Source organism: Hyperolius riggenbachi, chromosome 10 (assembly GCF_040937935.1).
Source record: "Hyperolius riggenbachi isolate aHypRig1 chromosome 10, aHypRig1.pri, whole genome shotgun sequence".
In the NCBI taxonomy this organism is placed as follows: domain Eukaryota; kingdom Metazoa; phylum Chordata; class Amphibia; order Anura; family Hyperoliidae; genus Hyperolius; species Hyperolius riggenbachi.
In genome coordinates, this window is record NC_090655.1 from 273,399,934 (window position 1) to 273,425,872 (window position 25,939).

At 44.5% G+C, this 25,939-nt stretch overlaps 1 protein-coding gene across 1 annotated transcript in view; it reads right to left on the bottom strand.

Annotated features, from left to right (window-relative positions):
- The window catches only part of LOC137537208 (uncharacterized), a 154,499-nt gene that overhangs the window by 63,607 nt on the left and 64,953 nt on the right, over window positions 1–25,939 (bottom strand). Inside the window, 1 exon segment of the mRNA XM_068259313.1 lies at window positions 20,235–21,780. Coding sequence (XP_068115414.1) covers window positions 20,235–21,780 — 1,546 coding nt within the window.

A 25,939-nucleotide genomic window follows, 5' to 3' on the forward strand; every position in this document is an offset into this window, starting at 1 on the left:
CCATGTAACCGTACAAGGGAGAAGTAATTTTTTCTCTTTAAGGGGTGCAATTTGCGTGCCCAGGGTGTCACCCCCCACTACTCCTAGGCAAACTCGTTTCCCGACTTGTTAGGGCAGTTTCGCACTCTATGCCCTGCTGCTGCACAATACAGGCACAGCTGTTCTGTCATTCTCCGCCTTCGTTCCACCTGGGTCAGCCTTGACCGACCAATCTGCATTGGTTCGGGCGGTGGCAAGGCCGGGGAGGGTGAGACAGGCGGAGAAGGTGTCACTAGGGGTGTAGCGGATGGTGCCGCGTACGATGTCACCCTGACACGGTGACTGCCCCTAGCCTGCCTCTGGTGGCGCAACCTGCGATCCACTCGAATGGCCGATGATATGGCTTCATCAACCGTCTTGGGCTCAGGCACGGTTAACATTAAGTCAGAGACCTCCTCTGACAACCCAGACAAGAAGTAATCCATTAAGGCAAAGTTGTCAAATCTAGTAGTGACTGACCACCTGCGGAATTCTGCCGCATAATCCTCAACCGAACCTCTGCCTTGCCGCAAAAGTTTGAGCTTCCGCTCAGAGGATGCAGCAAGGTCAGGGTCGTCGTAAATTACGGCCATAGCCTTAAAGAATTCCTCTACCGAGGTTAGAGCTGTATCGGTAGAAGGCAGGTTATATGCCCAGGACTGGGAGTCGCCAGTCAGCAGGGTTTTAATGAAGATGACCCGTTGGGCCTCAGTCCCCGAGGATCGGGGTCTCAACTCGAAATATGACAACACTCTACTCCTGAAATTCCGGAAGTCAGATTTGTGGCCGGAAAACTTATCAGGTACAGGCATACGTATGTCATCACTAGGAGGGGATCGCACTGAATCAACTGACGTCTGTAGGGTTTTCACAGAGCCTGATAAGGCATCAATTAAGGCTTTGTGCTGGCCCAGTGCTTGATGAATGTTATCCACCGAAGTGGCAAGCACAGTCAGAGGATCAGTGCGTGATTCCATCGTTTTTGTGGTCTGGCGTTCTGTAACGATCGGTGGGCGCAGAGAGTATCTGATTACCGGTGATCTGCAGTATCGCCGGAAATACAGATATATACCAGATTATAAGTGATCTGCAGTCTCACCGATAATCCGATATACAAACTAACCTCTGTTCGCCTGAGTAGAGTGTAGTGTTTTGGTGTAACAGTAACACTAGGAGGCCTAGGCCTCAGTGCAGCAAGGAGAACTGCACGGATTCCTTCCGCAGACCTGAGCTCTCCAAGACGGGAGGAGTCAGACTGACAGTAGGAAGGAAAGTCCGAGAGTGACACTCAGGAAGAAGTGTCACTAACAGGACTGGGAACCGCCTCCAATCGTGAGGTCGGTTCTCGAGGTCAGACAAGCCAGGTCGTACACACACGGACAGATAAAGTACAAATACAGTAGGCAAAGGCGGAGTCAAAGTACAGGCAGGGTTCAGCAACGGGGTATCAGATATATCGGGGTACAAAATCAGGAGGCAGAAACAGAGTCTAGGAACGAGCCGAGGTTCGGCAACAGAGTATCAGAAATATCGAGGTACAAGGTCAGAGTTCAGGAGGATAGTCGAGGCAGGCAAAAGTCATAACAGAAAATCACAATCAAACTAGTACTTTAGCTATCAATAATCTAGCTAAGTGTAGGATTACAGCTCCAGCTGGTCCCGGCACACTTAAGGATCTGACTACGGATCTGGGTGCTCCCACTTATGTGATCACACGCCAGACAAAGAGCAAGTGGACAACCAGCAGTATATATACTCTAGGACCTTTCCAGGACCTCCCTAATTGCTGGTCCAATGAGAGCAGTGGAATTTGTCAGCTGACCCAGCTGGTCAGCCGACACCCTTCTAACTGCTATTTAAACTCTGCCTCTCTGCTCGCGCGCGTGTAAGTCTGAATCTTGGTGGACTATCAGTCCCAGCCACACCAGTACTGTCATGCAATGTATCTAGTGCGGGGGCCGCCTCTGATGCGGATTCCACCGCACTGCCTATGCGGCATGCAGCGTTTTTTCCGCGTTGTGACGCCATGCTGGACGCGGAAACAGCCGCCTCACCTTGAGAGATGGCGGCATTTCCGCGTTTCCTTACAACTACATTGTTTTTTTTAGACTCAGAACTCATAGGGCTTGATTCACTATGCGGTGCTAACCTACTTAGCACGTCTAAAGTCTTTAGACGCGCTAACCAGGGTGCTAAGTAGGTTTGCACCAGTTTTCTCAATCAGATCGCGCGCTAAGTACTGGGCACAAAGTTTTGCGCGCGCAAAGTCTTATGTGCGCCCTAAGTCACATAGGCTTTAATGGGCACTTTGTGAGGAGCGCCCTGCGCATAAAGTTCTGCGCGTGTAAAGTTTTGCGCGAAAAGCTCGTTTAGACGTGCTAAGGGGGTTTTCACAGGCGTGCTAACAGTTAGCACCGCTTTGTGAATCAAGCCCCTAGTAGACAAAGACAGTACTGTGATAAGTTCCAAGACACATTTCAAACTAACCACGGGGAACTCATACTTAAATGCCAACAGCTGTCATCATCATCATGGATACAAAACATCCCGAGAGGTCAGTTCTGCAGACTCGGGCAGAATTGTACATCAGATAGGGATTATGACAGCCAAGGGAAGGTTCTGGCTGGAAAATATCTCGGGAAAGGGTACCAGCAAGAACAGATTCAGAATACACTGAATGAATTTAGAGTTGGCCATAAAAACAAAAGAGCCTGATAGGATGACAAGTAATACCCTGACTAAAAAAGGTCCCTGCTTTGTTACAACCTATAGTAAAGGAGCCAATCAAGTGAAAATAATGAAAAGGCATTGGCCATTACTTCTCCAAGACCCTCTACATGAAAAGATGTATTGCCCAGTGATCCAGGTGTAATATTCAAGAAAGCAATGTCCCTAAAGAATCCGGTAGCTCGCAGTAATATCGGTCCACAACCCTTGGCCACCCGTTCCTTCTTCCCAAACCTGCTCGGAAAGTTTCTTTGTAATGTTAAGCAGTGCGAGTGCTGCACATTCCTAAGACACCGGACCGCTAATGTGGTAGATGGAAGTGGGGAAGTAACTACCAAAGATTTTATTAATTGTGGGAGTACTTTGTGATTTATTTGTTAACCTGTGGGTGTCCGCAACCTTCCAGAGGCAGAACCACCAGACACCTCAGAGATTAGGAGGGCACAAAAGGAAAATCAATCAGTGATGCGAGAAACATAAGTGTCCCCCAACAATTCAAAAAATATCACAAGGGTTCTACTGACAGTCTGAAGATGATGGGTATTGAAGTCATTCCCAAAAATATCAACAAAGGTCTGAGGTTTAAGAAATTATGCAAGAGGGAGTCCTGGCGAGCTAAATGAGGGCCAAGAGATCTCAACATGTATCTAATATGAGCTCTATTTTTATTCCTACAGGCGTCTTTCAAGGCTCCCTCACATGTTGTCTAGCACACCCTTCTCTTCCACCGCCTTCCTTCCTTCACATTTTGGTGAGTAATTCTCATCCACCTGTAGACTACCCGGTTTGTTGCCCTCTCTCTCTCTCTCCTACTTCTGCTATGGTTCTAGCCAGCTGTACCTCTGTACAAATACTGGTGTGGTTATCCTGGTCCCTTTGCCACCCACCCTCTTCATTCGGATGCGACTGGTCTGTGGTGGTGCTATGACGTGGGTACCGTTTTGCCCTCAACTGGCTCCCTATTTGGTTTCCCCGACAATCGATTGTACCTAATAGGCCTGGTATCTGACATAAGTTTGCTATACCTGGGCTTTCCCATCATGGGATTTTCCATTATGGAATTTACCTTATTTTTTTTTTCAAAGTTTATTCATACAAAATGTATACAAAATACAGATATAGAATATCTATGACATCAACATAACAATCAGTAATGGAATGTTTACAATCTAGTACAATAGTAAAGTGCTTGAACAGTAAGATACAAAAATATCATAGTATAGAAAACATTCAAGCACTTACACATATATCTTCATACAAAATGATTTTCAATCACTGATAAGAGATCACATGCATTTCAGTGTCAATTTAATCTCATGTGCCACAGAGAAAAGAAAAGGAGGAAAAGAGAGTAAAATGAGTTAGGTCAAGAACAGTAATCAGGAGGTCAGAACCTTATATTCATCAGAGCACTGAAATACCGTCCAGACTGACCATGTGATAGTATATTGCTCTGCACGGTCTTGAGACATGAGGATCATCCTCTCCATTACTTTAACCACATCAACCAAGCCTTAACAGGAGGATTATGGGATTTCCAGCGTAAAAATATCAGGGCCTTAAGGAGGTGAATAGTCAAGGATTTTTTATATGTTTTCACAGCAATTTCAGTATCATGTAGGAGAAAAGCATTGGGGGTAAAATCCAGTTTGGAACATGTAATCTTCTTTATGAGTCTATGTATGGATTTCCAATACGCGTTAAGAGATGGGCAGGCCCCGAAAATGTGTAGAATACCACAATCAGGAGCTCCGCATCTCCAACAATTATCTGAAACCAAAGGGAAAATCTTATGAAGAACTCTCGGAGTCCTCTACCATCTAGAAAGTGTTTTATATAATAACTCTTGTATAGACACATTCAGCGACCCTTTATGGTTTAGTATAAAAATTTGCCTCCATTGATCATCCCCTACCTCAAGGCCCAAGTCTTTTTCCCATTCCTCTTGAAATTTCAATTTATCTGGTATATCTGAGAAATGAGGTGACTGCATGAGGCCATACTAAACACCAAGTTTTCGAAGGGTGTTAAAGATCTTGACCAATCAAATTTTCCCTTAAGTGAGTTCAGATCTGAACGTATGTGGAAATATTGCCAATTCGAGAGACGAGTTTTCATCAAGAGTACACATATCTGAAAAGTAATATCACTTTTATTAGTATAAGAATCTTAAAAATATTGCATTGACCCTAAGCCAGGCATGGTCAAACTTGGCCTTCCAGCTGTTGAGGAACTACATGTCCCACAATGCATTGCAGGAGTCTGACAGTCACAGTCATGACTTATAAAGGCACATGCATTGTGGGATTTGTAGTTCCTTAACAGCTGGAGGGCCAAGTTTGCCCATGCCTGCCCTAAGCTAATAAATAGCACCTTCCCCTTTAAACGTATATATCATGCATCCAACACTCATACAATTTCACTGCAGTGAGGACTCATGCAAAAAATTGTAAAAATAGGGATCCCAGTAAAAGGTCAAAAACATAACATATATCCAAGTGTCGCATATAAAATATGCAAAGTCTGTGCACAATTTTTTCAGAGTTTGTATATCGTTTCACTCTTAGAACCAAGTTTGTGCGACACACTTCAAATAAAGATTGAATCCATGCATATACTCTTAAAGAGAACCAGAGACGAAGCACCCTCATGTATTTTATTACCTTTATCAGTGGTAACATGACAGTAAACACCTACCCTGCTTTTAGTTTTATTCTTCTCAGTCTAATCTATCTGTTATCAACTGTGATAAGAATCCACCGACTATTCAGTCGAGGTTTGACCTGGAATCATTATAGCTGAGTCACTCTTCTGTGAAGTGTTTTCAAGCCCAAGCCTCCCCCCTCCTGGCTCAAATTTCATGCTTTACATACTGAGAGCTGTGATGACATGGGAGCTGCTGCAGGAAAATCTCTGTCTAACAGACAAGTGTGTCTGTGTGATCTGTGTGCTCTGTGTGTGCAGCCTGTCATTATTATCTACTGTATGCAGTTTCATTACTATGAGAGACACTTCCTACAGGCAGCCACAAAGCATACCAGAATAATAAAGTTGAAAGCCTACAGCAGCCCTTCTTGTCTATAGTCTCATATAGCCTATACAGCACATCCAGAACACCTCATAACCTGGAACAGAAGGAATATGAGCCGGCGGCCATATTGGATATTTCCTGGAGGAATAATGGATAAAAAGCACTCAAAAAGGCACACCAGAGTGGCGAAATTATCGGGTAGAGGATTTATTCTTTACAAGCTATCAACTGATATGTTTATTTTGTGTGAATCGTTCATCTCTGGTTCCCTTTAAGTAAGGTACAACTTGTATACTGCACCCATTTTCCTTTCGTGGGTAAAACCTCCGGTTTCTGCCTACTCGACCCGCAGCTTCCACTGGCCTTGTGATAGAGAGCGGGGAGTTTGGCTGGCAGTGTTGGACGTGGATATTCAGTCCGTGTGTATGCCGCTGCCGTCCACTGCAGATACGGCAGTATACAAGTTGTACCTTACTTAAAGAGACTCTGTAACATTAAAAGGATCCCCTGGGGGGTACTCACCTCGGGTGGGGGAAACCTCCGGATCCTAATAAGGCTTCCCACGCCGTCCTCTGTCCCACGGGGGTCTCGCCGCAGCCCTCCGAACAGCCGGCGACTACCCGATCTCATTCGGGTCCGCTCTACTGCGCAGGCGCAGGAAACTTACGCCTGCGCAGTAGAGCAGATCCGACGGCGATCGGGTATTTCCGTGTAGTTCGGAGCCGACAGCCGTCAGAGTGCCTGCGCAGGAGCCAGGAAGGTAAATATTGACGTCACCGCTGCCCGGACTCCACGGAGGGCTGCAGCGAGACCCCTGACGGATGGAGGACGGCGTGGGAAGCCTCATTAGGATCCGGAGGCTTCCCCCACCCGAGGTGAGTACCCCCCAGGGGATCTTTTCATGTTACAGATCCTCTTTAAGAGTATATGCATGGATTCAATCTTTATTTGAAGTGTGTCGCACAAACTTGGTTCTAAGAGTGAAACGATATACAAACTCTGACACTTGGATATATGTTATGTTTTTGACCTTTTCCTGGGATCCCTATTTTTACAATTTTTTGCATGAATGCTCACTGCAGTGAAATTGTATGAGTGTTGGATGCATGATACCTCTCTGGAAGGTCCTTCACAGTCTCCTACTCAGATCAGATCTCTTCTCCTCATGCTTTGTCTGTCGGGGTTCCTCAAGGCTCTGTCCTTGGTCCCCTCCTCTTTTCCATCTACATGCACGGTCTTGGTGACTTAATCAACTCATTCGGTTTTCAATACCACCTGTATGCAGACGATACGCAACTGTACCTCTCGGACTCAGACCTTAACTCCCTCCTCAAACGTGTTCCTGAATGCTTGTTTGCTATATCCTCCTTCATGTCCTCTCACTTCCTACAACTTAATATGAGTAAAACGGAACTAATAATTTTTCCACCGTCTCTGGCCACCTCTCTGCCTGAAGTAACTATACATGTTATTAACACTCCCATAACTTCAGTTCCCAAAGCACGGTGCTTGGGGGTAATATTCGACTCATCTCTCTCTTTTATTCCTCATCTTAACTCCATAACCAGCTCCTGCCATCTCCAACTCAAAAACATATCTCACATCCGTCCCTTTCTCACTCAAGACACAACCAAAATGTTAATACATGCTCTTATAATTTCTCGTCTGGACTACTGCAATGTACTACTTTGTGGACTACCTTCTAACAAACTGGCCCCGCTCCAGTCGGTACTGAACACAGCTGCTCGTCTCATTCATCTTTATTCTCGATCTTCCTCAGCTGACCCTCTCTGTCAAGCTCTTCATTGGCTGCCAATTAACCAGAGGATCCAGTTCAAACTCCTAACCCTAATCTACAAAGCTCTCCACAATCTCTCTCCCCGGTACATCACTCATTTCCAGATACAAACCCAATCGCAATCTCAGATCTGCACACGATCTTCTGTTGTCCTCCTCTAGAATCACCTCCTCACATTCCCGCTTACAAGATTTTGCACGCGCTTCACCCCTTCTCTGGAATCCCCTCCCACAACACATCCGTCACTCGCCAACCTTTGTTACTTTTAAACGCTCTCTAAAAACTCATTTGTTCCGACAAGCATATGCGCTACCCTAGGCCACTTCCCTTTGTCCTAAGACCAAATTGCACTCCTACTAGGTATCCTAAAACACACTGCCTTTATATATTTTTTCATATACTACCCCTCCTCTTGTTTCCCCCCCATTCCCTTTAGATTGTAAGCTCGCAAGGGCAGGGCTCTCTCACCCTTTTGTGTCTTGGAAATCATTATACATTTTATTCATCATGTTACTTTTATTACTGTCATTACCACTTCTGTATTTTGTACTCTGTATGCTGTATCATTTTTTGTATTTTGTCACTAATTATGTATCTTGTATATTAGTGTACACCATTGTCTGTATTATGTACCCCATGTTTATTTCTTTGTACAGCGCTATGGAATATGTTGGCGCTTTATAAATCAATAATAATAATAATAATAATAATAATGATATATACGTTTAAAGGGGAAGGTGCTATTAGCTTAGGGTCAATGCAATATTTTTAAGATTCTTATACTAATAAAAGTGATATTACTTTTCTTAGCGCTGTGGACATCATACTTTTTTACTTTTATAGCACAGGTATTGGAGTCTTTACCTAGTCCATTCAGCAGCTGACAATTCCATAGGCGCGGATACATATTTTCTACATATCTGAAAGGGTTTTGGCTACCCCTCGGGGGATAAAATCAAGCACTCTAGGACATTTGCCATCAGGCCAGTTTTGTAAAAAGGGAATATCTGCAGCATATTGGAATGAGCTATGATGTTGACAGTCCTCATAACATTGTCCTTGGCCTCTCTTCCAGGAACAAATCCGGTTTGGTCCAAATTGACGAAATCAGGTACTGTATATGTGGAATCAATCTGTTGGCCAAAATTTTGGCAAGTAGTTTAGCATCAAGATTGAGAAGGGATATAGTCCAATAATTTGAGCATCTTTGAGCTATGTGAGCTTCTAAAAATTGCATAGTCGGGGAATTATCTGGTGTGATTGAGTTAAAGGTCGATACGAATGCAGGGGATAAAGTGTTAGAGAATAATTTATAATACTGGGAAGTTAGGCCATCCGGCCCCGGAGATTTCCCAGGTTTAAGAGCTTTGACAGCAGTTAAGAATTTGTCAGCAGTAAGAGGGGATTCCAGGTCCTCTCTCTCTCTGATTGCGTTAGATTCAAAGGCTTAGAGAGCTTCAGTAAAAATTCCGAGATCTTCGCTTTTCTATTGTGCGCAGAGGTAAGGTCAGCTTCTACTGGGTGTAGATTATATAAAGAGTTGTACTAAGTTTTAAATTCTTCAACTATTTCCTCTGATCTGACAATTTTCGGTACTTATGTATTATCCTGTCTGGAAAGTTTGGCAGGTTTTTGTTAAAGTTCTTTTTGCTCCACCGGGAAGCATCTGACCATTTTTGGAAAGCTGAAAGTCCCGGCTTTCTGTTGCACCAGTCCCGAGTCGGTATGATGCTCAGTTCTTAACCACTTGCCGACCAGGGGATTTTTCACTGATCGGTGCTGCGGGGGCTCTACAGCCCGCAGCACCGATCAGGAGTGCAGCAGGGCGATCAGACTACCCCCCTTTTTTCCCCACTAGGGGGATGTCCTGCTGGGGGGGTCTGATCGCCGCCGGCCATCTGCGTTTTGTGGGGGGGGATTCTCAAAGCCCCCCTCCGCAGCCATTTCCGCCCTCTGCCTCCTTACCTCCCTCCCTCCCTCTCTCCGTAATGCGCAGGACGGAGTTCCGTCCTGCGCATTGAAGAATAGGCTTCAGCCTATCATATGCCGGCGATCCCCGGCCAATCAGAGGCCGGGGATCGCCGATCTGCCTTACGGCGCTGCTGCGCAGCAGCGCCGTATGATGTAAACAGCGGGGATTTCTTCCCCGCCTGTTTACATTTTGCCGGAGAGCCGCGATCAGCGGCTCTCCGGCTGTTCACGGAGACACCCTCCGTGAACTGACATGGAAAGGCCGCTCAATCGAGCGGGTTTCCATGGTAACCCGCAGACGACCAGTTTACGCCAATCGGCGTTAGCTAGTCGTCAAGAGGTTAAAGGGAACCAGAGAGGAATGGAGCCTGCAAAATGAAAAATGCTTTTATACATACCTGGGGCTTCTTCCAGCCCCATAAGCCTGGATCGCTCCCACGCCGCCATCCTCCGCTTCCTGGAACCGCCGTTACCGGGCACGTCACTTCCGGCGGACAATTGTCCACATCACAGGGGCTCCCTCCATACCCGTACGCATGCGGCTGCGCAGTAGGCAGCCTCATGCGCAGTGCTGCTCGTAATGGAAAAATCTACGCTTACGGATCATTACGCGTAATTTTACGCTATTACGCAATTACGGTTACGGCGTAGGAAATTATCTACGGTACATCACTGTAATTACGCGTAAACTTACGCAATTACGCGTAAGGATACCGTAATGAAGGCGCTTACACTACGATGTTACGCGTAGTGCCGTAATGACCATTAATGCGTATTTTTGGACGCATGCGGACGATATGTACGCAATAGCCGTCAATGTGACAGTTATTGCGTACATATTATTCGTATGCGTCAAAACGTACGCTTATACTGAAGGGCGGGAGAAGATACTATTGGTTGCTTAGGATGTTGACTGATTGGCTACTCTTAGAAAATGGGAGATTTTACGTTAGTAATTACGCGTAAGTGTTCGTAAAATTACGCATGCCTAGCAATTACGGTAGACAGTGTAATTACGATACCACTTACGGTCTTACGCGTAAATAATTACGCGTAAGACCGTAAGTTACGCGTAACGCTTACGCGTAAATTTACATTGAATTACGATGCGTAATTACGCTCATGCGTAATTTCGGCCCAGCACTGCTCATGCGTACTAGCATAGAGGGAGCTCCGTGTGATGCGGCAAATCAGCGCGTCCGCCGGCCGACTGGCCGACTCGCGGCAATGACGGGACCCGGTGGCGGCGGATCTAGGCAGCGGAGGACGGCGGCGTGGGAGCGATCCGTGCATATGGGGCTGGAGGAAGCCCCAGGTATGTATAAAACCTTTTTTTGAACACCTCTGGTTCCCTTTAAGTTATGGGGTTTTGAAAGAGGGGTGTCCCCTGAAATTGGCTGCAGAAAGTGCAATTACAGAAGTACGGTCACAAACCAGACATGGTGATAAGCAGCACACCCGGGAGATCTTCTTCCTTTGCAGCATAAATCTGCGTCTTCAAATCTTATATCAAGTGCCCTGGGTCTCTCATTAGAGATGAAGGAGCAGCGCAGCTATGCACCCTCGTCTCCTCTCTGTCTTGCTGGCCTGGGCAAAAGATTCAATTCCACTGTGCTCTCTGCAGCAAATTGCAGGGGGGGGACACCCGTCCCCCAAATCCTCCCTAACTTGGAAATGGGGCATAGCATTGACTCGAGACCCAGTGCAAAGGGAAGCCGGGACTTTCAGCTTTCCAAAAATGGTTAGATCTGGCTAGGGGGTAAAACAGAACTTTAACAAAAAGCTGTCAAACTTTCCAGATGGGATAATACGTAAGTACCCAATTTTCTTGTGCCGATTATTGACTAGTGAGGAAATATGTGAGGCATTAATCTGTTTTTTAAGAGTTCCTGCCAGGTACTTCCCAGACTTATTACCAGATTCATAGACTATTCCCTTGCCTGTCATAATTTTCTGTTTTGCTTCAGTGAATAAAAGATAATGTCATTTTGATCTAACCGTGTTCAACTCTTCAAGTGTTTGAGAGGCCAAGGATTGCTTATGAAGACTTTCCAACCTCTTGATGTCAGAGGTTCATTTTTGAATACCCTCCTCTTGTTCCCTCTTAAGCTGGACCCCCATGCGTATAAAGTGTCCCCCCTCACAACCGCCTTATGAGCTTCCCACACCTCAGGGCTATTGTTCAAATCAAAATATTCCAAAAGTGCCGAGGAAATCTTGTCTGATGTATATTTTTAAGTGAGCAGATTGGGGTTTAAACGCCAGCATCAAGTCTTATTAATTTTGTCCGGAAGTCTTAAAGTCAGAAAGACTGGCGCGTGATCTGAGACAGATTTGGTGCCTTTCGGGGAACCTTATATAAGGGATAGATCCCTTTGGGTCAAGAAAATATAATCAATCCTTGTGTGTTTATTGTGGATGGGTGAGAAAAAGGTAAAATCCTTTTCTGTTGGGTGCATAATTCTCCAAGAGTCCATCAATGTCAGCCCTAGACGATTTGTTTTGATCAGTCTTAAGCCAGGGCTACACGACACAATGTGTCTTATCAATCGAGCCGCATCAGCGGCTCGATTGATAAGATCTGACAGGTCCAATCTCGCCGCGGCCGATTCCCCGCAAGTGGACAATGGCGGGGAATCGAGCGGAAGATAAGCGGCGCCGGCGGGGACGAGGGGGTATCGAATCCGACGCACGCGCGGACGAGCGGGGACCCGGCGGGGATGCGGAAGAGTCGATCCGGTGGCTAATCGAGCCGCCGGATCGCTCCGTGTAGACCAGGCTTTAGAGCTCTGTATGACAGAGGATGAACCATTAGAACAATCTGATAACGGATTGAGAGGGACATTCAGATCACCCCCAAAAATCAACATACCCTCTCTAAGACTCAATAGTTCAGAGACCACAGATCTGATAAAGGAAGGTTGGTGTTGATTGGGAGCATACAAGGACGCTAAAGTTAGCTGTCTCTCCCCGATTTTCCCTTTAACAAGCAGAAATCTGCCACAAGGGTCTCGCTTCACATCGTCCAAAACAAAAGGGTCCCTTTTATATATAAAAATAGACACTCCTTTTGTCTTTGTGGTGGGAGAATAGTACAAAACATATAGTAGCGCTCACAATTCAGAATATAAGCATCATAAATGCCAATACATGCAAACAAAATAGATTGTGATGAGACTGGCCCAACACCAAAGTCATTAGGTGGAGCGCTCCCTGCTTTCTGTGAAAAGCTAGATAAATAGTAACATATATGGGTAAAGCGCTCTTCTGGATACGCTCTCCTTCTTTCAGTAATACTCCACTTGCACTTGAATTCAGGGGGGCAGGAATGTGTTGAAACACCCCCCCCCCCCCCCAATATGAGAAGACTCACCATATCAGCTGGCCAGGATGGGCCCGTCAGCGCAGTAGGGGTATAGGCCACCCCTCAGCCACTTCAACGACCTCAGCTGGGCACTTGTATTCCAGTTTGGATGTCACCTCAAAAAGAGACGCTTGACATAGCGTAAATGTGCAAGGGACCAGTTCCCAATTTTATTAAAATCATTAGGTTAAAAATATTGAGCATAAAAAACAAGGTGCTTAAAAAGAAGCATAAAGGATAGTCCACTATGAGTGTTACATGTGGGTACGCAATAATGGGAGGCACACAGCTCGATAAAGCATGTCAGCCTAATGGCAGCAGCCGCTCTGGCTCTCTCCCCTGCAGTACGACCGCTCGTATAGGTGAATAGCGTGTACCCTTTATGCCTATTTTTAAGCACCTTGTTTTTTATGCTCAATATTTTTAACCTAATGATTTTAATAAAATTGGGAACTGGTCCCTTGCACATTTACGCTATGTCAAGCGTCTCTTTTTGAGGTGACATCCAAACTGGAATACAAGTGCCCAGCTGAGGTTGTTGAGGTGGCTGAGGGGTGGCCTATACCCCTACTGCGCTGATGGGCCCATCCTGGCCAGCTGATTTGGTGAGTCTTTTCATATTGGGGGGGGGGGGGGGGAGTGGTGTTTCAACACATTCCTGCCCCCGTGAATTCAAGTGCAAGTGGAGTATTCCTGAAAGAAGGAGAGAGTATCCAGAAGAGCGCTTTACCCATATATGTTACTATTTGTGGTGGGAGAAGTGGAATGGAATGTCACCGGGAAAAATTGATGAAATTTGTTAGGTATGTGGTTAGATCTTAAATGCATCTCTTGAAGAAAAGAAAATTTCAACTTTTTCCCTTTGCATGAAGTCAAAAAGCATAGATCTTTTCTCGGGCGTGTTGATCCCATTGAAGGATACCCGAAGTGACATGTGACATGCTGAGATAGACATGTGTATGTACAGTGCCTAGCACACAAATAACTAGGCTGTGTTCCTTTTTTCTTTCTCTTCCTGAAAGAGTTAAATATCAGGTATGTAAGTGGTTGACTCAGTCCTGACTCAGACAGGAAGTGACTACAGTGTGACCCTAACTGATAAGAAATTCTAACTATAAAACACTTTCCTAGCAGAAAATGGCATCTGAGAGCAGGAAAGAGATAAAAAGGGGAATTTCTTATCAGTGAGGGTCACACTGTAGTCACTTTCTGTCTGAGTCAGCCACTTACATACCTGATTTTTAACTCTTTTAGGCAGAGACAGGAAAAAAAGGAACACAGCATAGTTATTTGTGTGATAGGCACTGTACATACCCATGTCTACCTCATCATGTCACATGTCACCCCGGGTATCCTTTAACATTCAATGACATGATCTTCCACGTCTCCCAGCCAGAAATGGGTTTGGTATCAGAGGATGAGGGCAACATGACTAGGTGAATAAGTTCATTATTCTGAAGGGAAATCGGGAGAGAGTAAGCGTAATAGAGAGTAAGAGTAATAGTAGGGAAAAAATAGGACAGAAACAGGGGAAAAGAAAATAAGAAAGGAAAAAAAAAAAAGGTGTTGGCGCATGGGAAAGGTAATTGAATATTTTACCAAACTCAAGATCGTTTGTTTACTGAACCCACTCAGGAACGACTTGGATGGTCGCTCCTGAAACCACAGTGGGATAAAAAAATCTCAGTGTATAAAAGTACACACTGTGTGGGAGCCTAGTGAACGTCAACTGATATAACGGCAGGAAATCCACAACAGCCCGCTAGGCCCACCGTACATAAACATATAGATTAACGTTTTATCCCCAGTATATAGATGTAAAAAAGAAAAAAAAACCACAACAACAAAAAACAGAGAAACATAACTTGAACATAACCTGTAAAACTTTCCATGACGTTTGGATAGCAGGACTTAATATGCGAGATTATCAGATCTATGCACTTAAGCTGGCACGTTCCCTGAGTTTTTCCAGCAAGATGGTGCACCACCACATTATAGGTGTCAGGTCCGAGCATTCCTAGATGAACAGTTTCCTGGAAAGTGGATTGGTCGCCATGGGCCAGTTGAATGACCCCCAAGGTCTCCCGATCTGACCCCCTTAGACTTTTATCTTTGGGGTCATCTGAAGGCAATTGTCTATGCTGTGAAGATACGAGATGTGCAGCACCTGAAACTACGGATACTGGAAGCCTGTGCTAGCATTTCTCCTGCGGTGTTGCTATCAGTGTGTGAGGAGTGGGAGGAGAGGGTACGGATACTGGAAGCCTGTGCTAGCATTTCTCCTGCAGTGTTGCTATCAGTGTGTGAAGAGTGGGAGAAGAGGGTTGCATTGACAATCCAACACAATGCTTATGTTGAATCTCCCCACTGGCTAAAATACAGGGCCGATTTGCGACGTCTGTAAATGCACATTCTGGGATAGGTTGTCTTAGGGAGGAAGGGGAAGGGAAGAGGATAAGGAGGGATTGGATATAGAGGAGTAGGGTATGGGGTAAAGGGTTAATTAGTGTTACATAGAGAGATATAAGCCAAATCGGTCACAGATCGGCCGATCCAACCCACACAAGAAAAGGGAATGCACAAATTATAACTTGTACCGTGGAGGAACATAATAACAAACAATATTAGCATTGAAGAGATGACCTTAGTAAGCGTATTAAAGCGGAATGAAACCTAGCATTTCTTCTTTGGGCTAAATTATTTACAGAATATTACTGTATATACAACCAGCATTTTTTTTTACTAGAACAGCATTCAAAGGGTTACACACAGGACTTAAAAGATCAGTGCAGAGAAATCTGGACTTCCACAGTTTAGATAATGTTATCTTGTTTTTCCTAATTGTATAAAGTGAGGAATGTGATACATTCTCTGACTGTGCAGAAGCTCCTGAACACAGACAGACACTCAAAGCATTTCTGCCTTCAATAGATAATGAATAAAACCAGTTATGAATAAAATGCAAAGTCAGCTCACAAAGAAAAAAAACTGTACTTTTGGGAACTTGTAATTTCTAAATGAATAATAATACTTATGCACAAATGCAAATATGATAACCGTATGGCATATAAAAAGTAGGAAAACATGTTTTTATTGAATATTATGTCAGGGTTTTATACCTCTTTAAAATATAACAATTAAATAGGTTGCGTTCACAGTGTATCAGATTATGCTATAAGTATTTGGACCTTTTTCTGAGGTCTTATCACCTGATCAGCTAAAGTTAATACAACAAGAGCATGATAACGGGCTACATATAGTAAGGTAATGATCATCGGACATGGTAAACCTGGAAGCAGGAGTATTACTGAAATAATCTCACACCCAATAAGGCCAGTTTCATGGTAACGAGAAACACTGGAGAGTGTTGTTTCTCATTAGCAGCCATGTCCCCAGTACACGGTCATTCCGGGGTAGATTTTTGAGGATGCCTAAATCATCCCAGTTAGGAATCATCATTGCTGGTAGGCCCAGATCAGTGCAAAAGTCTGCAAGACCCGATGAGTGTCTCAATGTGAACAGCTTGCCACCAGCAAATACTGTCAAAGCAAACGGGAACCTCCAGTGATAGGAGAGGCCCTTCTCTCTCAAAGCCTTCCAGGGGAACTATGGCGAAAAATTGTAAAATTTAAAATATGTGCAAACATAGATAAATAAGAAGTATGTTTTTTCCAGAGTTGCAGTCACTTACAGTAGGCAGTAGAAATCTGACAGAAGCAACAGGTTTTGAGCTAGTCCATTTCTTCATAGGGTATTCTCAGCAAGGCTTTTATTCTTTATAAAAATATTCCCTAAAAAGGATTTCAACAATGATGCTGGCCAGCTTCCCTGCTGGCCGCACAGTTTTTTGGCAGTTGGACAGAGCAACTGCCATTCACTAAGTGCTCTTGAAAATAAATAAATCTCTGAGGATCCCCCATGAAGAGATGGACTAGTTGAAAAACCTTTCACTTCTGTCAGATTTCTACTACCTACTGTAATTGACAGCAACATAGGAGAAAAGTAATTTATGGCTTATTTTACTCAGTAAAAAACATACTTCTTATTTGTATATGTTTGCATTAATTTAAAATTTTACAATTTTTCACTATAGTGCCCCTTTAAGCAGCGGTTGTAGGGCGCGCCTTTTTGCCAATGTGATACCGGATAGATCATGGTATAGATGGATACCAGAGGTGCCTGGCTCTTCTACTGAGCACATATGCTATTGCTCCGTTGTTATTGCCTGATGAAGCGGGATCAAACCTGCGAAACGCGTTGCATATTTGGAGTTCATAAATAAAATATATTGACTGTCTTTACTACAGTCGTTGTGTGTCTACTTGGAGGAGGAAAGTCCACCACTACCTCTTCTATTTACCAAGAATTTGTTTTTTAAGCACATTTAGCTTCCTTTTATCCTTTTGGAGCCTCTGTTCTCCTGCATAATATTGAGTCCACCCTGGGTGGAGGGTTGAACCCCCTTTTTTCTCATCTACAGAGAGCGACTTCTTATTCCTGAGTGGGTTCAGGAAACTCTCCCCACCTGCCTTTACAGTGGTTGCCTAATGGTAACCCTGGTTTGTGAGTATTAATATTTACTCTATCTAGTAACCATTTACCAGTATATATTACACTATTGGGGCTCTTGGTGTTCCTTGTTTTTATTTGGTTTCTAACTGCGTGCATGATGTCCTCTTTAAGTGGGAAAGAATCATGGCAGCATATAATGTCCCTGGGTTTATCATTGTGGACATTGTGAGGTTTCTGGGCCCTGTGAGCTCTGACAAAGCTGATCTCGGTGTGGGAGGGTCTCTCAAGGAGATCGTTAAAAATGGCTGACAGAGCTGTTTTAATTCTGTCAGCAACCACTGATTCAGGGACCCCTCTGACCCCGATGTTGCAGCGTCTTCCCCTATTATCAAGATCCTCCAGATGAGAGGAGTGAGCCAGTAGGAGTTCATTATGTGAGACAGCCACTTTATGGAGCATCTTGATTTGGGCATCTCTCTTAGATCCTGCGGCCTCCAGTGTATGCAGGCGATTGCCTATGGCTGCTACGTCTGAGCGGCTATGGCAGCATGGAGTGAGCTCTTAATGTCCTCCGACATAGCAGGGATGTCTGCCAGAGTAGGGGACTTATGCTGTTTATCACCCACCTTCTGGATCTGAGTCGGGGATGAGTCTGGAGAGAGCTGCGTAGTGCGGGCCTCCTTAGCCGGCGCCATCGTGGGTGTTTGTGAGACGCCTTTCCGAGGCTTGAAAATCTCTGGTACCGTTCTCCCTATTTGAGCAGGCGGGAGTCCAGTGCCAGCTGAGGTGCTCTGCGAGCTCCGGGTGCTTCTCAAGCCAAGCTGGGGGTAGAACAAAGCTATTTGGAAGGTGCTTTAGGTGGATGCAGTGCCGGAGCTCTGGATTAAGCGGCCATCTTCCCTCCGCGCCTGGAATTTACCTTATTAGTGAGCGTTTTAACAATTACTGAATGTTTAAAGCAGATCCAAGATGAAAACTAACTATAACAAGTAACTTGTCTATATATCTTATCTAAAGTTTAGATAGTTTACACAGCAAATCTAGCTGCAAACAGCTTCAATAGAATATGATTATTTCTTCCTGTGATACAATGACAGCAGCCGTGTTGTTTGTAAACATTACACACAGGCAAGCTTATCTGGATCTTCAGCACTCAGCCTGTGAAAAAAACCTACTCTCCCCTCTGCCTCTGAAATCTCTGGCTAGTAACACCTCCCCCTCCTCCTGCCCAGACTGAGCTATCATGGGCCCTTGCTACTGTCTGAAAATGCCAAGGCTCTCTGACAAGCTGTGGGTGTGGCTTGTTTAGTTTATAAGGAATTAGAGTATTAAAACAAAATCAAAAAAGTATTTGGCTTGAGGAATGCCCTATAAACAATAGGAAAGGAACACAATCATGCAAGGAGTTAAATTTCATCTCGAATCCACTTAAACATTCAGGATTATATTCATGATTAATATTCATGATCTGCATGTTTTCGGTATATATAAATCTCTATGACAACTATTTTATCTGATTATAATGTATTTGCATTTGTCACTTTATACATGTATTATATGTCTAATGTGTTTATCATTAACCACTTCATGGCAAGTAGACTTATAAAAACGTCCTGCTAGAGCCTCTTAACGGCTCCAGGACGTTTTTATAAGTCACACAGTGCTGCTGCCGCTGTGCGCGTGCATGTGCGCACGTGGGAGCTTCAGCGCTCCCGCGTGCGCATACACGTGCACGCTCCCGCGTGCGCATACACGCGTCCGCTCCTGCGAGCGTGCATGTGAAATTATTGAACAAAACAAAATCCATAGATAAAGATACGCCTGTATTTCCAAATAGTATATTGTCACCATACTTTGTACTAGGGACATAATTAAAACCTTGTGATAACCAGAACAAATCAGTAGATAACATGTGTGGGTTTTGTGCACAGTAGCAGTGTTTATATTAAAACTATAGGGGATGAATTTGGAGAAATAGTGTATTTTTTTTCCCTTGTTTTTCCCTTTAAAATGCATAGAAAATAAAGTAATTACTGAAAACAAATATCAACCCCAAAAAGCCTAATTGGTGGTGAAAAAAACAAGATATAGATCATTTCATTGTGATTAGTATTGATTAAGCTATTGGCAAATGAAAGGGATGAGCACTGAAAGGTGGAAATCGCTCTTGTCCGTTAGGGTAAAAACCGCCTTGGGGTGAAGTGGTTAAGTGGCTGATAAGCACTGGTTTTATCATATCATATTACTATATTTTATGTTCGTTTATTCTATCATTTAATTTTTTTCATATTGCAATGGATGACAGAGAAAAGGTGTTTGAACATAAGTTTCCAGTTGTTTAACTGGTGTTCCCAGTAATTACTGTGTTGTAACTACAGATAGTACAATCAAGCATATTATTGTCACTATTAAGTTTGTACCACTTGGGGCCAGCAGTGTAGCGGTTCTGGCTAATGAGGTAACTGAATTTCCCTCTCCGCTACCCTCCCGATCGTTGCCTAGCTACGGCGCACATACAAATCATGAAGCTCGTGGCACTATTCACTTCCTGATTCGCCTGGCGCCAGCAATAGCTCCGCCCCATCCAGGAATCCTACACTGCTGGCCACAGTGAGGAAGGGGAAAGCGTTGGAGATCCATCCGGGGGGGTGATTTGATGACTGCACACCCCTGCAATATGCTTGAAATATACTTCCATTCTGTAGGTGCTTTTATTATCATTGCATGATTTTCATTAAAAAGGTTAATGCACCAGAGAGCGCTAGACAGTTTGCTTCTTTCTGGACATTTATGCTCGTTTCCCACAAGCCTACTGGAGCAGCTCCACTGGTGACATTAGGGAACTAACCCTGGAGTTTTGCTTAAGTGAGCGCAGCATTGGGATTCTATGAGACCTCTCATGTCTAACAAGACTTGCTTTCTCTGCATAACATTTCCCACACTCCGCACATGAATATGGCTTCTCACCAGTGTGAAATTTCACATGTCTGATAAGAAGTGATTTCATTACAAAACATTTCTCACACTCAGGACATGAATATGGCTTCTCACCAGTGTGAGATCTCTCGTGTATGACAAGTTGTGATTTACGCCCAAAACATTTCTCACACTCAGGACATGAATATGGTTTCTCACCAGTATGAGTTCGCTCATGTGTGAAAAGGTGTCCTTTATGTATGAAACGTTTCCCACACTCAGCACATGAATAGGGCTTCTCACCAGTGTGAAATTTCACATGTCTGACAAGAAGTGATTTCATTATAAAACATTTCTCACACTCAGGACATGAATATGGCTTCTCACCAGTATGAGTTCGCTCATGTGTGATAAGGTGTCCTTTTTGTATGAAACGTTTCCCACACTCAGCACATGAATAGGGCTTCTCACCAGTGTGTAGTCTCTCATGTATGACAAGTTTTGCTTTCTCTGCATAACATTTCCCACACTCAGCACATGAATAGGGCTTCTCACCAGTGTGTAGTCTCTCATGTCTGACAAGTTTTGCTTTCTCTGCATAACATTTCCCACACTTAGCACATGAATAGGGCTTATCACCAGTATGAGATTTCACATGTCTGACAAGAAGTGATTTCATTATAAAACATTTCTCACACTCAGGACATGAATATGGCTTCTCACCAGTATGAGTTTGCTCATGTGTGAAAAGGTGTCCGTTTTGTTTGAAACGTTTCCCACACTCAGCACATGAATAGGGCTTCTCACCAGTGTGAGATCTCTCATGTATGACAAGTTGTGATTTATGTGCAAAACATTTCCCACACTCAGCACATGAATAGGGCTTCTCACCAGTATGAGATTTCACATGTCTGACAAGAAGTGATTTCATTATAAAACATTTCTCACACTCAGGACATGAATATGGCTTCTCACCAGTATGAGTTCGCTCATGTGTGAAAAGGTGTCCTTTTTGTCTGAAACGTTTTCCACACTCAGCACATGAATAGGGCTTCTCACCAGTGTGAGATCGCGTATGTTTGACAAGGTCTGATTTAAACCCAAAACATTTCCCACACTCAGCACATGAATAGGGCTTCTCACCAGTGTGAGATCTCTCATGTATGACAAGTTGTGATTTACGCCCAAAACATTTCCCACACTCAGGACATGAATAGGGCTTCTCACCAGTGTGAATTCTCTCATGCGTGAGAATACTTGATTTACGAACAAAACATTTCCCACATGTGGAACAGGAATAGGACCCTCCAGCAGGGGGAGAGCTGTGCTGGGTATGAGGCCCCTCGGGGATAGACAGGTGAGGGAAGGCTGGGGGACTATTTGGGGTAACCAGGATATCTGCAGGAGACTCTTGCCCAGTGACATCATCATCCTTTGTACAGTCTGTGGATACAGAGAGACGAGTCTCTGAGAGGTTCCTGATGCCGGGACTCCGTCCTGCAAATAGAGAAACATCATCACTTCCTGTTCTGAAGGGAGGAAAAATCATGTAATCAGCACCATCTTTGAGTCATTCGCATATCACTGACCATCACTAGTTATCAGCCTGACAGAGAACTGCAGAAGGTTGTGCTCATTACAGACAGCCAATCACATGACTATACCTTTGGTTTGCAAGAGAATTTTCTGTAGTTTGGAATTCAGCCAATGAAACACATTTATGGACAAATGTTTTTATCTGCATACAATTTGCATTACATTTGCATACAAGTCAGTTATTCATCTCAGTGACCCTCCCTACAGCTAAAGCATTGACCATATATGGAAAGCAGTACAATGTAGAGCTTGATGAGACAATGGAAGCAATGTGTTACTCCTGTGACAACAGACTTATATGTACTTATAGCAAGAGTACATATAGAGAGTGTTATGTTTGTAGAGCAATGTGGTGTCACTTACACATTCTTATTACTGCTGTATCCTCATCTGAGAGAGAAGATGTTCATCACCTTATAAAATATACAGAGACAAAGGGAGCCCAGATTGTGTAGTATTAATGCTGAGCTGGGGATTTGTGGAGTGTGAAGGGAAACTCACAAAATAAGGCTGCTTTTTAGGGCACCAGCCATATAGGCATGTGGAGGAATCTGTCTGCACTCGGCTCCCCAGGGCTTCCTCTAGGTCTTGGTCACATATCTGCATGGACGACAAATTGCAAAGCTCCCATTCCCACAGCACTAAAAGCAATGGCTTTTAAACCATGCCATTGCCACAAATCACCTCCACCGGAGCAGAGGAGAATGACATGGAGATAGAGATGGTGAGAAAGAGGGAAAAAAAAGCCGGCAGGTGCTGCGGAAGCTCACAGACTTTTTCACTGACAAGCGAGCCTGCAAGAACAGCAGCAGCAAAGATGGCGCTGAAACACACGCAGCAGCTGCACAGAGAGAACCAGCCGCGCAGCAAGACCCTGCCACCAACAACAAGGAGCGATCCTCATCAGGGGAACCCACACCCTCGATCTCTCCCTCCCCCTGCAGCCCAACCAAAGCCAGGCAACCGATGTCAGAGGAATACCAGGCTGCACAGCCAGGCCACAGCCAGCACGACCCTCTGCCCTCCAATAGAGGCTTTCCCAGACACAGCTCTCACGCAATCCGGCATGAAAGACATGCTGGTCTCACTGAAATACTCGCTGATATTGGAACGGACTCACATGATCGCACGCTTAATAATTTGATATGCTGTTAAAATTTAGTTTGGTGACTACCAATTAAAGGGTACCTGAGATGGATGAAAAGAAAAGTTTTATACATACCTGGGGCTTCCTCCTGCCCCCTTCAGGCCAATCAGTCCCTTGCTGTCCTCCTCCACCACCTGGATCTTCTGCTGTGAGTCCCGGTAATCCAGCCAGTCAGCGCAGTCCAGCCGTGTGCCGCTTCCACAGCCAGGAGGGTTCTGCATCTGCGCAATAGTGCTGCGCAGATGTAGTACGTTCCTGGCAGCGGAGTGTGTGCATACGCACTGCGCCTGACTGACTCAAGTACCTGAACCCATAGTAGAAAATCCAGGTGGCGGAGGAGGACAGCGAGGGACTGATTAGCCTGAAGGGGGCTGGAGGAAGCCCCAGGTATGTATAAAACTTTTATCTGTCTCAGGTTCACTTTAACCACTTCAGGACCACAAAACTCCCCTAAAGACCTGGCTATGTTTCTGCGTGCGATCTCCTGCAAAATGTAGCTCCAGGACTTGACGCCAATTGGTGTTAGGTGGTCCTGGGGCTGCCACCGCGGTCACGCCCATGGGCATTACCCGGTCTTGAAGTAGTTAAGTTACACAGTAGTACTCTCCATATGCACTTCCCACAGAGCTGCAGGGAATCCACTGAGAATGTTGTGTACATTGAACACAGATGTGTTGTCTATCGCCCATAAACCTGTTTCAGATTGTACATGAAGAATGTGTAATAGAGGAAGAATCCCCTCATTCCCCTGCAGAGTACCTGCACATCACTCTTACATGTACCCACAGTCACATTGCCCAGGGCCTGATCCATGCTCAGATTGTGCATGAAGATTGTGTAATAGAGGAAGAATCCCCTCATTCTCCTGCAGAGTACCTGCACATCACTCTTACGTGTACCCACAGTCACATTGCCCAGGGCCTGATCCATGTTCAGATTGTGCATGAAGAATGTGTAATAGAGGAAGAATCTCCTTATTCTCCTGCAGAGTACCTGCACATCACTCTTACATGCACCCACAGTTACATTGTCTAGAGCCTGATAGATGCTCTTTGTTCCTGTCTGTACCTTCTACAAGTACTCTTACCAAGGACTAGTTTTAGGCCTCATTCACAACTATGCAGCGCAGATGGCCGTGCCATCAGAATGCAACACGTAGAATCGCACCCCATCTGCGCTGCTACCCGCTGCACTGCTGATCTCATCCATTGACAGTGAATGGGTCAGCTCTGCGCTTGCGGGCAGAATGCATGCAGCAGTACACAAGCCCATCATAGAGCATCATACTGCTGTGCAGAGCATTTGATGTGAAGGACAGAAGGGCTGTCTATACACTTCTGCTGTTCTTGCATGTTACCACGAGGCCTAAGTCTATGACTAAAAGTATTAGAGGCGGAAGATCAGCTGGATAGCCAGGTAACTGTTATTGTCTAAAAGGGAATAAATATGGCAGCCTCCATATCCCTCTCAGTTCAGTTGTCTTTTAAAATTCCTAAGCGTTGGTTGTTAAGAGATGCATTTCATGTTACATACTTTCCATCAACAAGATTGTAATATGCAGAATAGAGAAGTCGGAGTTGGTGGAATCCTAACCTGAGGAGTCGGAGGATTTTTGTATCGACTCCACAGCCCTGAATCTGAGTGATCATGTCTCTCACAATAAAGATCGCCACAGTAGACTCTCTACCTGGCAATGAATCAGACATTAAATGGCTAAAACTCAAACTAACTGCTGCAGAAGACTGCGATAGGAGATCCAATCTTAGAGGCATCAGTGAGCAAGAACCTCCACATGAGCTCAAACACTACATCACCAAACTTCTTAAAGAACAAGCGACACCCATGCTAACCTAGAAATAAAAAACACATATATAAGTAGATTAATACTACTTCTACTTATATAACAGATGTATTATGCTATCCATGCAATGATTCCTGTGAATTTTATAAAGGAAAAGCAGAAAATCCTATTCTAGGCAGTGGCCATTTTGCCAAGCTAATGCGGACATCATATCCTCCTTGAGTCTTGCCCCCCCCCCTTATCTTGCTCATTGTGTATTCATTAGCTGCCCTCCTCCCAGAGTCTTCAGACACTCCCACTGAGGTGTATACTAGGAACTACACTGTCTTATCCTCCAATCGCTGAGTCACCTCAGCCTTGCTTGTAAACACAAGTGAGCAGAGGATCTGTTTCAGATAATCAGATAGATAGGAAAATAAATGGAAGAGGAGGAATATATTATAGATAAAAATAACCCCCAGCATTCAACTGAATGGCAATGGCTATTAAAGGGCCAGTGTTCCTAAAGTATGTGACAACTCCAAACCATAAGAGCAGAAGAGTTTTGAATGCAGGATTAGCTTCTTTATCATCTAAAACACTCAGACCAGTTGCTGTTGAAATTTGATTTTTATGGTGACAATACCGCTTTAAAGAGAAGCTGTCAGCCATATAACCAGAACAAAAAAGTATATATAAAGTAGATAAATACTTGCTCTACTTACATATGTATTGCACTGTCCACATTTTGATTTTAGTGCTATTTCTTTAGTAAAAAAATAGAAAATCCTTCTTAGGATTCTCCATTTTAACTGTGTCCATCTTGAAGCCAATCCTGAGTCATTACCTCCCTTACTCTCCTCTGCCTGATTGTGTATGCATTACCCGCCCTCCTCCAGGTCTTTAGGCACTCCCACCCAGCTCTGCAATAGAAAGTGCATTGTCTCAGCATGAGAAATATTGGCCAATCAGCGAGGAACAGAGGTGTGGGAGGGGAAGACAGGAGGAAAAGAGGCTTCAGCCAATCAGGCTGCATTAGTTAAGTCTGAGGGGAAGGTAAAGAAGCAAAAAAAAAAAAA